At 33.3% G+C, this 12,602-nt stretch overlaps 1 protein-coding gene across 2 annotated transcripts; it reads left to right on the top strand.

The window, feature by feature from the left end:
- The first annotated feature begins 6,099 nt into the window (after positions 1–6,099).
- LOC107771176 (calmodulin-binding protein 60 B) lies at positions 6,100–12,390 on the top strand. 2 transcript variants are annotated; one of them, XM_016590507.2, is made up of 8 exons: positions 6,100–6,490; positions 7,704–7,779; positions 8,607–8,665; positions 8,894–9,387; positions 9,479–9,639; positions 9,739–9,942; positions 10,247–10,484; positions 11,310–12,390. In XM_016590507.2, the coding sequence occupies exons 1-8, from the start codon at positions 6,402–6,404 to the stop codon at positions 11,846–11,848; spliced, it is 1,860 nt and encodes a 619-aa protein (XP_016445993.1). In that variant the 5' UTR covers positions 6,100–6,401; the 3' UTR covers positions 11,849–12,390. The 2 variants fall into 2 exon arrangements, with proteins under 2 accessions (XP_016445993.1, XP_016445992.1); XM_016590506.2 differs by having other exon boundaries at positions 6,108–6,490; positions 8,595–8,665.
- The last annotated feature ends 212 nt before the right edge of the window (positions 12,391–12,602 follow it).

Raw genomic sequence — 12,602 nt, 5'->3', positions numbered from 1 at the left:
TTTAGGAATAGTCATTTAATTAACTTCCTAATATCTAGGACTTTAAAATTAACTAAAATTTGACTTATTAGTAAATTTTTCCTTATTTTAATTATGTAGATTAATCCCACCAAAACTTTTTTGTCTTATAAACGTGTGTAGTTAACATTATGACTTAAGGTAGTAGTCACTTTTTTTATTTTGACATTTTACTTAAACGAGTAATTAATTAAGTTGAACTTATACCATTCAAACTATTTGTTTGTAAATTTTTTCCCTTTATTCAACGTATATAGACATTAGGAATGAGCATTTGATAAGGATTTCAATGTTAGTTTAATATTGATTTATCTCCTTTATTAATTATTTTATATTTTTAGATACACATTTTATTCACGATATTTAATTATTTATTTAATATTAAAAATTTTAAATCAACTAAAGTTTTAGTTATTAAATAACTCTTTATTTGAATTAGATAAAAAATTATAATATTTTAAATTTTGAATCAATTAAGATTTTACTTTAAATAAATTATTTACTTTTTTGAAGTTTGTACCATAATTATAATACATTCCATGTTAAATGTTTTAGTATTTAGCATTTTAAAATTAATTAAAATTTTATTTTTAAAATTTTTTATATAATATTTAAAGCTACACTCAATAATTTTTGACTTGCAAACATCATCTATAAATGTATAGAATTTACTCAATAATTATAAAATAACATATAATCAATAAATATTTTTCTATTGACGTATGCAAACTTGAAATAATAAGGATGAAATAATAGAAGATGAAATATATTCTAAATGATTTATTGTTAATTATTTTTCTTTTTCTTTTTATAAATATTCTAACAAATGACAACTCCGTATATTTTTATATATTAGTTTATTATTGTAAATTATTCACTCAACAATAGTCATTTTAAAACTTAAATTTTCACTTATTAAATTTTATAGGAATTACAGGCCAACTCGTCGTGATAAAAGTAATTATTTTACTTGTTTGTTCGATATTAAGGCATAAAAATAACAAAAAATTTCATAAGATATTCTTACAAAACTTAAGTACTTTCATTGGGTTGGATTTGGGATCAATATATATACTTTTACAAAGTTATATATTTTATTTTTATTAGAACTCAAAGATACTGTTTAATATAATACTTATATGAGTTTTTGAAAATTATTTACTTAATGATGTGGGGAACACGCGCAACGTGCATACCCTAAGACTAGTATAATTTAAATTTTTTTGGCCATATTTTTATAGTACATATACTTTTCAAACAAAGAAGATTTAATGAGCTCTCTTTTTTCAGCCTTGCTCTCCGACTACCAAAACTATCCGTGCATTACACGAACATAAAGACTAGTATCAATAAATATTTGATGATCGACCTTGAAATTGCTATAGGAGTTAATAAACTTAAATTCTTGGATCCAACTCTGACCAAAACATGACAAAGTGAGGCAAATTTAAGATTTGAAGATCACAAAATATTACTCTGCTTACCACAAACCTATCACTAGCTCCAAAGAACAAATAATGTTTTATTCGGTTCGTTCAATTTGTTTTGGATTAATTAAATTATTTCATGAAACATTCTCTTATGAACCAATTAAACCAATTTTAATCTATTCTTTTAACTCAACTTCAATTAAATAAAAATTTAAAAAGAACTTAAAAACTAAAACTACATTTAAAATAAGAAATTACACTCCTTCAATCCAAAAATAATGTAATTAAATCTCAATCAAAAACAAAATGTGGTTAAAATTTTTAAATCGACAGTCGCATATTTCTTCAGCGACTTACCGTTAAATAGCGTCAGGGGATGTAATACTCCTTATACTGGGTGACATTCTTGCTCCCGAAACTCCAAAATATGTGAAAAACTAATTCGATGAGTGGTAAGCATCTTCATGCGAGGTGCATGGTTCACACAGGGGCGAAGCTATGTTGGCCCAAGGGTGGTCAACTGACCACCCTTCGCCGAAAAATTATACTACGTATAAGGTAAAATATTACTTGTTATTGATTAAAAATAGACTTTGAACACCCTTGCATAGTCCACCGTCAAAGGGTGTTCAAATTTTGAGCACCCTTATTGAATTTCCTGACTTCGCCACTGGTTTCCATTATATGTAGCCTATTAACACAATATTGAAGGTTGCTCAGCTTCTGAAATTACTGTGAGCTATATACATTTTCTACTTCTTACTTGGATATTTTCTTGCTTGTTGAACGCAATTTTGAATAGACTTTGAAATACAAGCATACCGAGTGTGGATTTAATTATATATGTTTGTTCTTGCTTCACGATATTAATTATAAGGCAATTCGATAATTAGGATTTATGTATAAGTAGTCTTAGACTGTACAGTTGTCACGAATTGCTAGGGAGTAGATTTGGGACTGGCTGCCTGGTATGGTTTGATGGAAGTAAAAATGATACTCTTTCAATTCCCAAACGAATAAAATTATAATATATGAGAGTTCTAATTTTTTTCCTTTGACTATTATAATTTTTTTCCCCCAAAAGCTCGTGATCAATAGAACGTTTAATATAATTTCAAATATTATAATGTTTACTTCAAATTTACTGAAGCAATGCAAAAATAAAATTTTATATCTCAACTTCAGACTTTTCATTCTTTTCATAACGAATGAAGGCATGCATATATTTTTTCCATTTATTCTTAGACGATGAAGTGAGAAATTAATATGCACATCTTTTGTTTTAATACTATGACCGTTCTTCTTTTATAACTATACAATTGATTAGGCTTACTAAAAGATTGACTTTCATTTATTCTCATTAAGTTAATCTGAACTAAAAAAGAAAACATACCTAAAACTATATGTGAGCACATTATACACGCTAAGAGAAATGGAGGCATACATGCCCTATCTTTTAATAAGGCCTATGCTTGATTCATGCCTTCTTGGTTTTAGCTTGAACTTAATCGAGTATAACCATGCATTAAGCAGGGGCGGACCCACATGGTGTCATCTAAACCAGCTTCGTTGAATTTTCGCAGAAAAATTATATTACGTATATTGATATATTACATTTAACAGAGAATAATTAATACTATAAAAAATGTTTGAACCCACTTTAACATAAACATGCTCCTAGTGGAGGTGGCCGAGTGGGTTCAAAGTGTGAGAGAGGTGCTAGGATCTAATCTAATTTGGGGCATTTCCTAATTAGTTTTTTTTAATCCATACTTAAATGAAGTGTGTGCAACTGAAGACCAAGACCATCTTTGTTTCAAATTAAACATCATCCTCCAAATTTATTACTCTCATGTTCTCTCCTTTGTCATTTTACTATTTCCTTGACTTCTATTTCTCTTCTCTTTTCTTTGCAAATAGCTTCTTATTAGTAACAAGGAAAACTCTAGATTTATTTAAATATCTTGGAGTTAATAAAAATTTGTTAAATTAAATAGACAAATTTCTTAGAATAGAGATAAATAATTTCTTTTAACTTTCATAAAATATTTTCAGTTTTGTTAAAATTAAAGAGTACCAACTTTAAAATGATTTCATTTTGATATTGTATTAAGAGCAAAAAAGATAATAAAATGATCAAACCCTACTTGTCATACCCGACACCAAACCACAATTTATGCTATTAGATACCTTCGTCTTTGACTGAATCCGCTTGAGCAAAATTCTAAATCCGTCTTACAGTAAGAAGAAAAGAATCACTTTATCTACAATAAGAGGATATTACGTTCGAGTCATGAGTATGATTTTTTTTATTGACAAAGAGCGCATGTTTTTTTTAACGAGCCTCACACGACATAAATTTAAATTAATCTGAGTTTTGCTTGTTCCAATAAAATGATTGCGCGTGGGGATAAACTTAGAATGAGACGGGGAGTGGGCTAAGTTCTGCCAGGCTGCTAGCGAACTGGGCAACTGACTAATAATTGGAACCCCTATATCCCACGTCACATTATTTGACACAATTGGAACAGAAAAAGGAATCAACCTTCGACACGAAATCGAATGCAAAAATTAATGTCACGTGGACGGGATCCAACAATTATGACTAACTGTCGCTTCGTCTTTAAACCAACGACCACGATTAATCCTTACCGCCGTCCACCTACTTATTTATTCGCTGGATACGCAATTAGTCACTTAATTAATTACACCCGCCAATACATTAGCACTGCTAAGCATGTGCTCTACTCTCTCCCCCCCCCCCCCCTCCCTTTTTTTTTTTTGGGTACAAAAGGAAGTCGTAAAACATTCAATTTAATTGACTACGTTTCTTTCAAACAGAACATGAAACACAGAAGACCAAACTGGGTCAATTTTGTTGTCTGCTATAAGCCTATTTTTTTTACAATACTTAGCAGTTAGAAGATAGCAAATGATAAAAGGGAAAATTACAAAAAGTAAATAATGTCCTCTCATGAAATTAAGCTAGCGTTTGACCATAAATTTTCAAATTTATTTTAAAAAATCTGATTTGGGTGAAGTTTGGTTTGAAGATGTAAATCTGTTTGAAAATAATTTTTCAAAATATATTTTACTTTTTTTGTTGTTGAAAAAACATGAAATGTGACTTATACCCATAAGCTCTAAGAACTATAAAAAATATCCAACAATACCAAACAAACAAATTTGCTAATCATGTATATGCAGTACCTTCATTGATGTCATTCATTATCATTATTATAAACCATAGTCCTGAACATACATAAGTTTGGCACAAAATTATCATTTTTATAATGTACTACATAATACACTATCCTAAAATCATGACATGATATTTTAATATCAACTGCTAATAACACAATTACTAGCCACTATAATCGTCAATCACAATAATATTATAAAATCCACCAGTCCAAAAGAAAATGATAGTAATTAGTTGATGGATTAGTTGGGTCATAATAGATGATGAGCTTTTTTATAAAATACAAAAGTTTGGGGTAATTTTTAAAATTGTTAAAAAATCAAATATTTTGGGCCAAAAAAAGCTCTAGACTCTAGAGCTAGTTTTGGGATTTGGAAAATTTATTTTCAAAAACTGCCAAAACATGGATAAAATCTATAAACAAGCATATTTTGCCAAATCTTTTTTGGAAAAAACTTGACAAAATCTATTGCAAACGGAGCTAAAGGTTGTGTTTGTTTCTTTTCTTCCCAAAAAGAAAAAAGCCATTGTAAGTTTGTAACAACAATCTTTTTGGTTCCTGAAAACTAATTTGCGCCCCAACCCCCCCCCCCAAAAAAAAAAAAAAAAAACAGAAACAAAAGAGAAGCAAATGAATGTATACAAATTCAAACCCATATGATTTTATTTTTCTAAATACCTTTCTTTATTTATAATTTAACCATTTTCAGTCCTTTCTAGCATCATCCTAAGCTTTTAATTTACAAACTGAAAGGACCATTGACTAGACTCTAGAGAGTACGTAGTCCATTAACAACCAAATATTATCACCATTTATTGGCACTTTCCAATAACCTACCTCAAGTTCACGCACTTTTAAATATTAAATTACTTCACTAGCTCTAATTACTTGACTACTCGCTCAACAACATTTGTTTAAGGTAATCAATAATGCTGAATATAATAATCATTGATTGACAATTATTATTTCTAGTGTCATCAATTTTGTTGTGGAAAGCACACTAATGGTGGACCAATGGACTACTCCTTTACTTATGCATAAATTGCTCTAATAAAATGACTTTTCATATAAAATAATAAGTTATACATCTCAAATCTTAATTTAAAGACTGGTTTGAAATCTTGACGTTTATTACCTCTGGTCGACATAATAGTCATATAATGACATTTGATGAAAATCATCACATTTTAAAAAAATATTTTATTGACGAAATGTCTAAACATTTGATCTAATTTCTTTTTTGACTTATCGGATCAACGTTATATCATATACACTACACGCATTTGATGAATTATTGCAACTTAGAATATAATTAGGTTTTCGAAGAAAAATAAGAGGTAAAGTAGGGATAATTTAAATTGAAAAGGACAAAAGTGACAGATCAAAATAAGCGCGTCAAATGGAAAAACCCACGCGTTAGATATATACCAGTGTACAAGCCAAAACCAAAACCAGCAGCCATCAAAATAGAAACTTTAGTTAACAGCTAGTGCCATCATACGAAAGTCCAATGTTATTTCCTTGAACTTTCCGAGAAACCTCTCTTCATCTTCTTTCTTCTTTCAATTTTTCCCGCTTTCCCCTTTTTCGCTCCTTTTTCTTTCTTTCTTTTTGCCGTTGGAATCTTATCCAGTGAAAAAAGAAAGTCCTCACTACAAACAATTCAAAAATTAAACAAAGAAAAAAAAAGAAACTTTAGATCAGATCTGAAAACAGATATAGTTGAAGAAGAAGAGTGTTTAGTAAGAAAATGCAAACGAGGTATGTGGACAAACGTGCTTTGGATCCAAGTAGTAGTGAGGAAGGTCAACCTGAAAGGAAAAGACCTGCTCTTGCTAGGTAATTTACACACACAAAAAAAAGCTTTTTAAATTCTTTTGTTAAGGGTTTTTTGTTATTCTTTAATTGTTCGTTTATTTTTTATTTTTTAGCAAATCTTAGTACTGTGCTCACAGTTGGTGTAATTGGTCATCATGTAAACTTTGCTGGGATTTTGAATTTGATAATAAGAAATTGTAGAGTAGTTAGTAGGGTATTGTGAGAATTGTTGTGAAGATGTGGAGAATGATGGTTATGTTTTGTGGGGTGGTGGAAATTGTAATTTTTAATAAGAAAAATCTGATCTTAATGAATATGTTTGAGGTATGAGGTGTTATTATCAAGATACCTATAAAAAAATGAGGTATAATTATCAAGATCCTTGGATGGAAAGATAGTGAGAGCTTTCTTTATTGGTTGTTTTTAATTCTCAAGATTGAGGATAAGGATGTTGACTGCAAGAGAAGGAACATTTTAATTGAATCTGTCTCGATAAGTAGCTTGTTCTTTGTTTTGGTTCATAACTGCAAGCACTCCATTTAAAGTAGTGGTGAGGGGCTATGATACAAATAGAAGAGGTTCGTAGTGCTGTATGCTGAGAGTACAAAATGAGAAGAGGCTCATAGTGCCTAATTCATAAGCAACATTTTAAGAATTTGTGTCATTCTAGGATGTGAATTGAAAGGTTTTGAGCTTGTGACAAATGGCTCGCAATGAATATTTAAGGACGGCATCTGCCACAGTCCCACAGGACTGGGAGTGGTGCACTAGTCTGCTTTCAAATGGGATTCCTCACCGTTAGTTGTCAATAGGGTTTTCATTCTTCTCAATCATCATTCAGAGGGAGAGTTGTCTCTATATCTTGTAGCCATGGGCATACTTGAGCTTCCCAAGGGAAGTCCTCACCTGGGGTTTGTAATCCTACAAATGCTTTAGTTTCCTCTGAGTGTCTGAGTGGCAGATGCCTCTCTAACTATGGCCTATTTGTTATGGTCCATCAACTGTGTTCATCTTATCTTACGAAGTAACCAGTAAAAGCTTCTCATTTTAGAAGTCTTTAGTTCTGTTGATTGTTTGCTGTGGTGTCATCTGGTATGAAATCATGTGACCTGGATGTCTAATATTTTTTTTTTGAAAAGCTGAAATTTAGTACCTGTTATAGATTTACTCATATTTCTGTGCCTATTCATGGTAACTGTAGCACCGTTTATTGAAAAGTACATGGTTACTGCAGTGTCATTGTTGAAGCGCTAAAGGTGGACAGTCTGCAGAAACTCTGCTCATCACTGGAACCAATTCTTCGAAGAGTTGTAAGATTATTAGGCCCTTCAAAATTCTCTTCCTATTCATTGGACATTACTTATGTGAAGTTTCACTTAGACAACCAACCAATTAGTAGATATGAAAGTTCGATTCTTAATTATATAACTACTGGGGCATGATACATATTTCCAGTATGACTCAGTGCGACAGATTTTACTTCTCACGGAATAAAGCCGGTGAAAGATATTTGAGCTGGATTATTAAGTAATAGACCATTTATCTCATATGCTGAAACTTCTACTAAATATATGTGTGCTTTGATCATTGTAGAATTTTCACTGGGAACCTCTCTCTCTCTCTCTGTCTCTCTCTCTCTCTCTCTCTCTCTCAATGATCAATCAACGAGAGCTGTCTCTATATCCTGCTTATCTGCATAATTTCTGGAGTAAAATAGCTTTAAATTTTCATATAAAATGCTTACTGGGTGCACGAAATATACTTCTGTGTCTTATATTTGATAGGATAACATACTTTAAGTGTATCTGCACTCTAGTTGTTCTTTCAGTAGTTCTTTTGTTGGACTCATGCATGTTAACGTGGCCTCAACTCAAGGTTGTGCCCTTTTAGCTGTAAAAGCTGAGCTATTTATGCCTTATGTGCATGTACTTGAAACCTTTGCATCTCCATGGGCTTGTTAACCAGCCCATGAGTCTCTACATTGTTTTGAGACAGTACAGGGTGCAGAATAGTGCTCATATTTTCTGTTGGGGATGGCCAGACTATGCAAACTTGTCCATTCTTGTTGTACTTGCACAAGCTCTCTTCTATACTGGCTTTTGTTTTCTTATTTATGAACGTCCAGTTGTGTTCACAGGTTAGTGAAGAAGTTGAGCGTGCTTTGGCTAAACTTGGTCCTGCTAAACTTAATGCAAGGTATGGCTTCACATATCTTCACTAATTCTTTCAGAGCACAAGTCTTATTTTCTACACTTTTCAAGGATGTCTATATGTATGGGGAATGTTCCATTGGATGATGACAAAAAATGTGAACTAATATTCCAAGCATTAGCATGACTGAAAGCCTGGTTGAGCTTCTAATGTATTTTGTTTTAATTGGCTGTCCACTCTGTTTTGGGATTGAATTTTACGATAACCATACAGGGTTTCTCCAAAAAGAATTGAAGGACCTGATGGGAGAAATTTGCAGCTTCAGTTTCGGTCCAAACTGTCACTACCTCTCTTCACAGGAGGAAAAGTAGAAGGAGAGCAGGGTTCTGCGATACATATTGTCTTGATTGATGGAAATACAAACCATGTTGTAACATCAGGTCCAGAGTCCTCAGTTAAACTAGATATTGTTGTGCTTGAAGGAGATTTCAATGACGAGGATGATGATGGCTGGACTCAAGAAAAATTTGAGTCTCATATAGTAAAGGAGCGCGAAGGAAAAAGGCCTCTTCTTACTGGAGAATTGCAAGTGATATTGAAGGACGGTGTTGGCACTCTTGGTGAGTTGACGTTTACTGACAACTCCAGCTGGATCAGAAGCAGAAAGTTCAGGCTAGGCTTAAAAGTTGCATCAGGTTGTTGTGAGGGAATTCGCATCCGTGAGGCAAAAACGGATGCCTTCACTGTCAAGGATCATAGAGGAGAATGTAAGCCCATATAGTGTGCCCTTTTTTGTATGGAAACTACAATTATGTTTGTTGAGGTTTGTAGTAACTCTATGTGACTGTTTCCTTGCAGTGTACAAGAAACATTATCCACCTGCATTAGATGATGAGGTTTGGAGATTGGAAAAGATAGGGAAAGATGGATCCTTCCATAAGAGGCTAAATAAAGCTGGTATACATAAAGTGGAAGACTTCCTGCGACTTGTTGTGAGAGACTCGCAGAGGCTCCGTAATGTAAGATTTTTAAACTTGACAAGTTGGAGAAATAGAATGATAAATTTAGTTGTATATTAATGTTCCCTCTTTTTTGGGTTTTTCATCTTGTTATCACAGATCCTGGGAAGTGGAATGTCAAATAAGATGTGGGATGCTCTTGTGGAGCATGCAAAAACCTGTGTTCTAGGTGGGAAGCTTTATGTCTATTATCCTGATGATATGAGAAATGTTGGTGTTGTCTTTAACAATATCTACGAGTTATGTGGTTTAATCTCTGGTGGGCAGTATCATTCAGTTGATTCTCTTTCAGAAAATCAGAAGGTTTGCAATCTGTAGCCAGTTCTCTCTTTTGTGTAATTCGGTCTCTTGGATTCATCTAAACATGCTTAAGAAAAGAAGGAAAAAAACAGGCACTCTAATTGCAACCTCCTGAATTGCCACAATAGTTGAAAGTGCTCTGAACTTATTCCTTTTTTCTCTGTGACATTTCATAACTTTGCAAAGTAGTAGTGGTGATTGGAGTTTCTGAGTGTTGCTATGATTTGCTTTAATTGACCTTTTGGATGTTATATTTTCCAAGTATGTGTGAGGAAGTGCTTAAGCAAACATCAAACAATATTTGCAGGTATATGTGGATACTTTAGTCAAGAAGGCATATGAAAACTGGATGCATGTCGTTGAGTATGATGGAAAATCTCTTTTAAGCCTGGGCCAGAATAAACCCTCAGTTACTTCTCAAAATGATCTTACAATTGGCTCTCAGAACCATTCGACCTCTTTTGATCAACAAATTAATTTACCAAGTCTTCCAGCTTCAATTTCATCGGAGCAGCCTGCTATGAATACAGGACTGAATATGGGAGGTATTAATATGCATTATTGCCTAAGATATGTGTTACTGTTAAAGTGTAAATTCTGCCTGCTCTGCTTTTACTGCTGTTTGGGCTTCTCTGTGTGATTCCTGGGTGATTGGAACAATAATTCCTCACCACCTACCATATGTTCTTCATGAATTGTGTTGAACTCTGCGCACTCTGCTTTTGTTGCTGTTTAGGGTCTTTGTGTGATTTTTCGGTGATTGAAGAATAAATCCTCACTAGACGAGTATCTTAACAAGAAGAAAAGTTTCCAAACTGAAAAAAAAAAAACATAAGCGCGAATATTGGATGCCAAGTTTTATATCAATTGATTTCCTGTGAATAAGCAGGTTGTTGAATCATATCATATTTACTCCTTTTGTTCCAAATTTACATGACACTTCCTATTTTAAGGCATCCCAAAATGTTTGATACACTTCTGAATTAATACATTACAAACTTCAAGGTCTCAAATTCTTTTAACAATTTACCATAGAACCATTATTTGATGCTCAAACCAACTTCTCAATAACTATCCAATTTTTTCGATTTTATTGTTAGTAGATAATGTATACCTTGGCAATTTGTTTAACATAGAAGGAGGTCTCTCGACCTGCACTGTTTATTGCTTTGCAGAATGTGAAGGATACCTAGTTTAAGCACTGCAATTACCTGTTTAACCAGCTCCTAAGACTTGCTGTTATTGTATGTGTCAATAAATCCTCAAGCAAGCTAATTGACCAGATATACTATGACCTCATTTGTCCCTTGGATTTTTATAGTTCTACCAATTTATGACTTCATATAACATGAATATTTCATTGTTAACAGGGTATAATGATAGCCTCAGTAGCAGATATACCATGCAGCCTCATCTAAATGGCAACATGCAGGTAAATGGTGCTTCATTTCCTCCTCAGAACCATTTGCTAGGTACGTCACAGCAAGCTCAGCCACATGGAAGTGAGAGCATGCTGGCTCTTCGCCCACCACAGCCGTCAATGTCTAGCTATTTTGCTGCTAGCACGCCTAATCCATATAGGGGAGCTGAAGACTTCTTAACAGAGGAAGAAATACGTATGAGAAGTCATGAGATGCTTGAAAATGAGGACATGCAACATCTGCTCCGTATTTTCAGCATGGGACAAGGTCATGCTTCTTCTAGTGTTGGAGAAGAGAATTACCAGTATGGATCATCATACATGCCCAACATGTCTTCTACCTTCGGTTTTGATGAGGACCGGACACGTTCTTCAGGTAAGGCCGTTGTCGGGTGGCTCAAACTCAAAGCTGCCTTGAGATGGGGCATCTTCATCAGGAAGAAAGCTGCTGAAAGAAGAGCACAAATTGTTGAATTGGATGACTCCTAGATTTGATCTTTCCCCTTTCCATAGCAACCGCGTGGATGTGATGATGTTTAAAGGCTTCCTTTAAGAAGCATATCATCGCTCTTGGAATTTGATATGACAATGCATATGCATCTGGTGCTAGTTTGGGGTCGATCAGAATCTGGAAGCCTCTCTTAATGTACAGTTATGCCTGTCCGTGGAGATTTGCTCTCTCCATTAACAGAATAACATAAAGCTTATGATAGTTTTCTCAGCATATTATCTGAAGTTCAAAGACGAGAGCAGTTTTCGTGGCTCTAGCTCTGAAGGGAAATTCTCATGGTTTAGACCTGATTTCTACTACTGGGATGGACGGAATGACTTCTCTTCCCTTGTGCTAACTCAGGATTGTAGCAACATTTATTTTTATGTTTATGTTGACCGATGCTGTAATTTCTATTGTTTTATTACCATGAGTTTATTAAAGAAAACATAATGTGTTGTGAACAAATATCAAAATACGATATTGTGGACCTTCAAAGAATTTGTCATATTGAATGAATAATCGTGTTCCATTTTACTAAGAGTGAGGATCTGTTAAATCAAACAATCTCGGATCCAATTTATTTGTCAATTTTGTATCTGGCATGGCTATGAAAAGAATAGGTGAAAAATACAAATTGTTTTATATTCTTTGAGAAACATTTGGTGTCATATTTTGATTATTGTGTTGTGGAAGGGTTTAGAGTAAAAATAAATTATATCTGAACTTTTTTTGGGTGGTATCTAAACTGTA

Source organism: Nicotiana tabacum, chromosome 17 (genome assembly GCF_000715075.1).
Source record: "Nicotiana tabacum cultivar K326 chromosome 17, ASM71507v2, whole genome shotgun sequence".
Classification (NCBI taxonomy): domain Eukaryota; kingdom Viridiplantae; phylum Streptophyta; class Magnoliopsida; order Solanales; family Solanaceae; genus Nicotiana; species Nicotiana tabacum.
This window is presented reverse-complemented; position numbering and strand designations above follow the sequence as displayed.

Bases quoted from the DNA above. Each gene is read 5' to 3' on its own strand.
- LOC107771176 (XM_016590506.2), top strand. From the start codon at position 6,402: ATGCAAACGAGGTATGTGGACAAACGTGCTTTGGATCCAAGTAGTAGT. The intron at 9,388-9,478 runs GTAAGCCCATAT...GTTTCCTTGCAG, and splicing joins CAAGGATCATAGAGGAGAAT to TGTACAAGAAACATTATCCA. The intron at 9,943-10,246 runs GTTTGCAATCTG...CAATATTTGCAG, and splicing joins CTCTTTCAGAAAATCAGAAG to GTATATGTGGATACTTTAGT.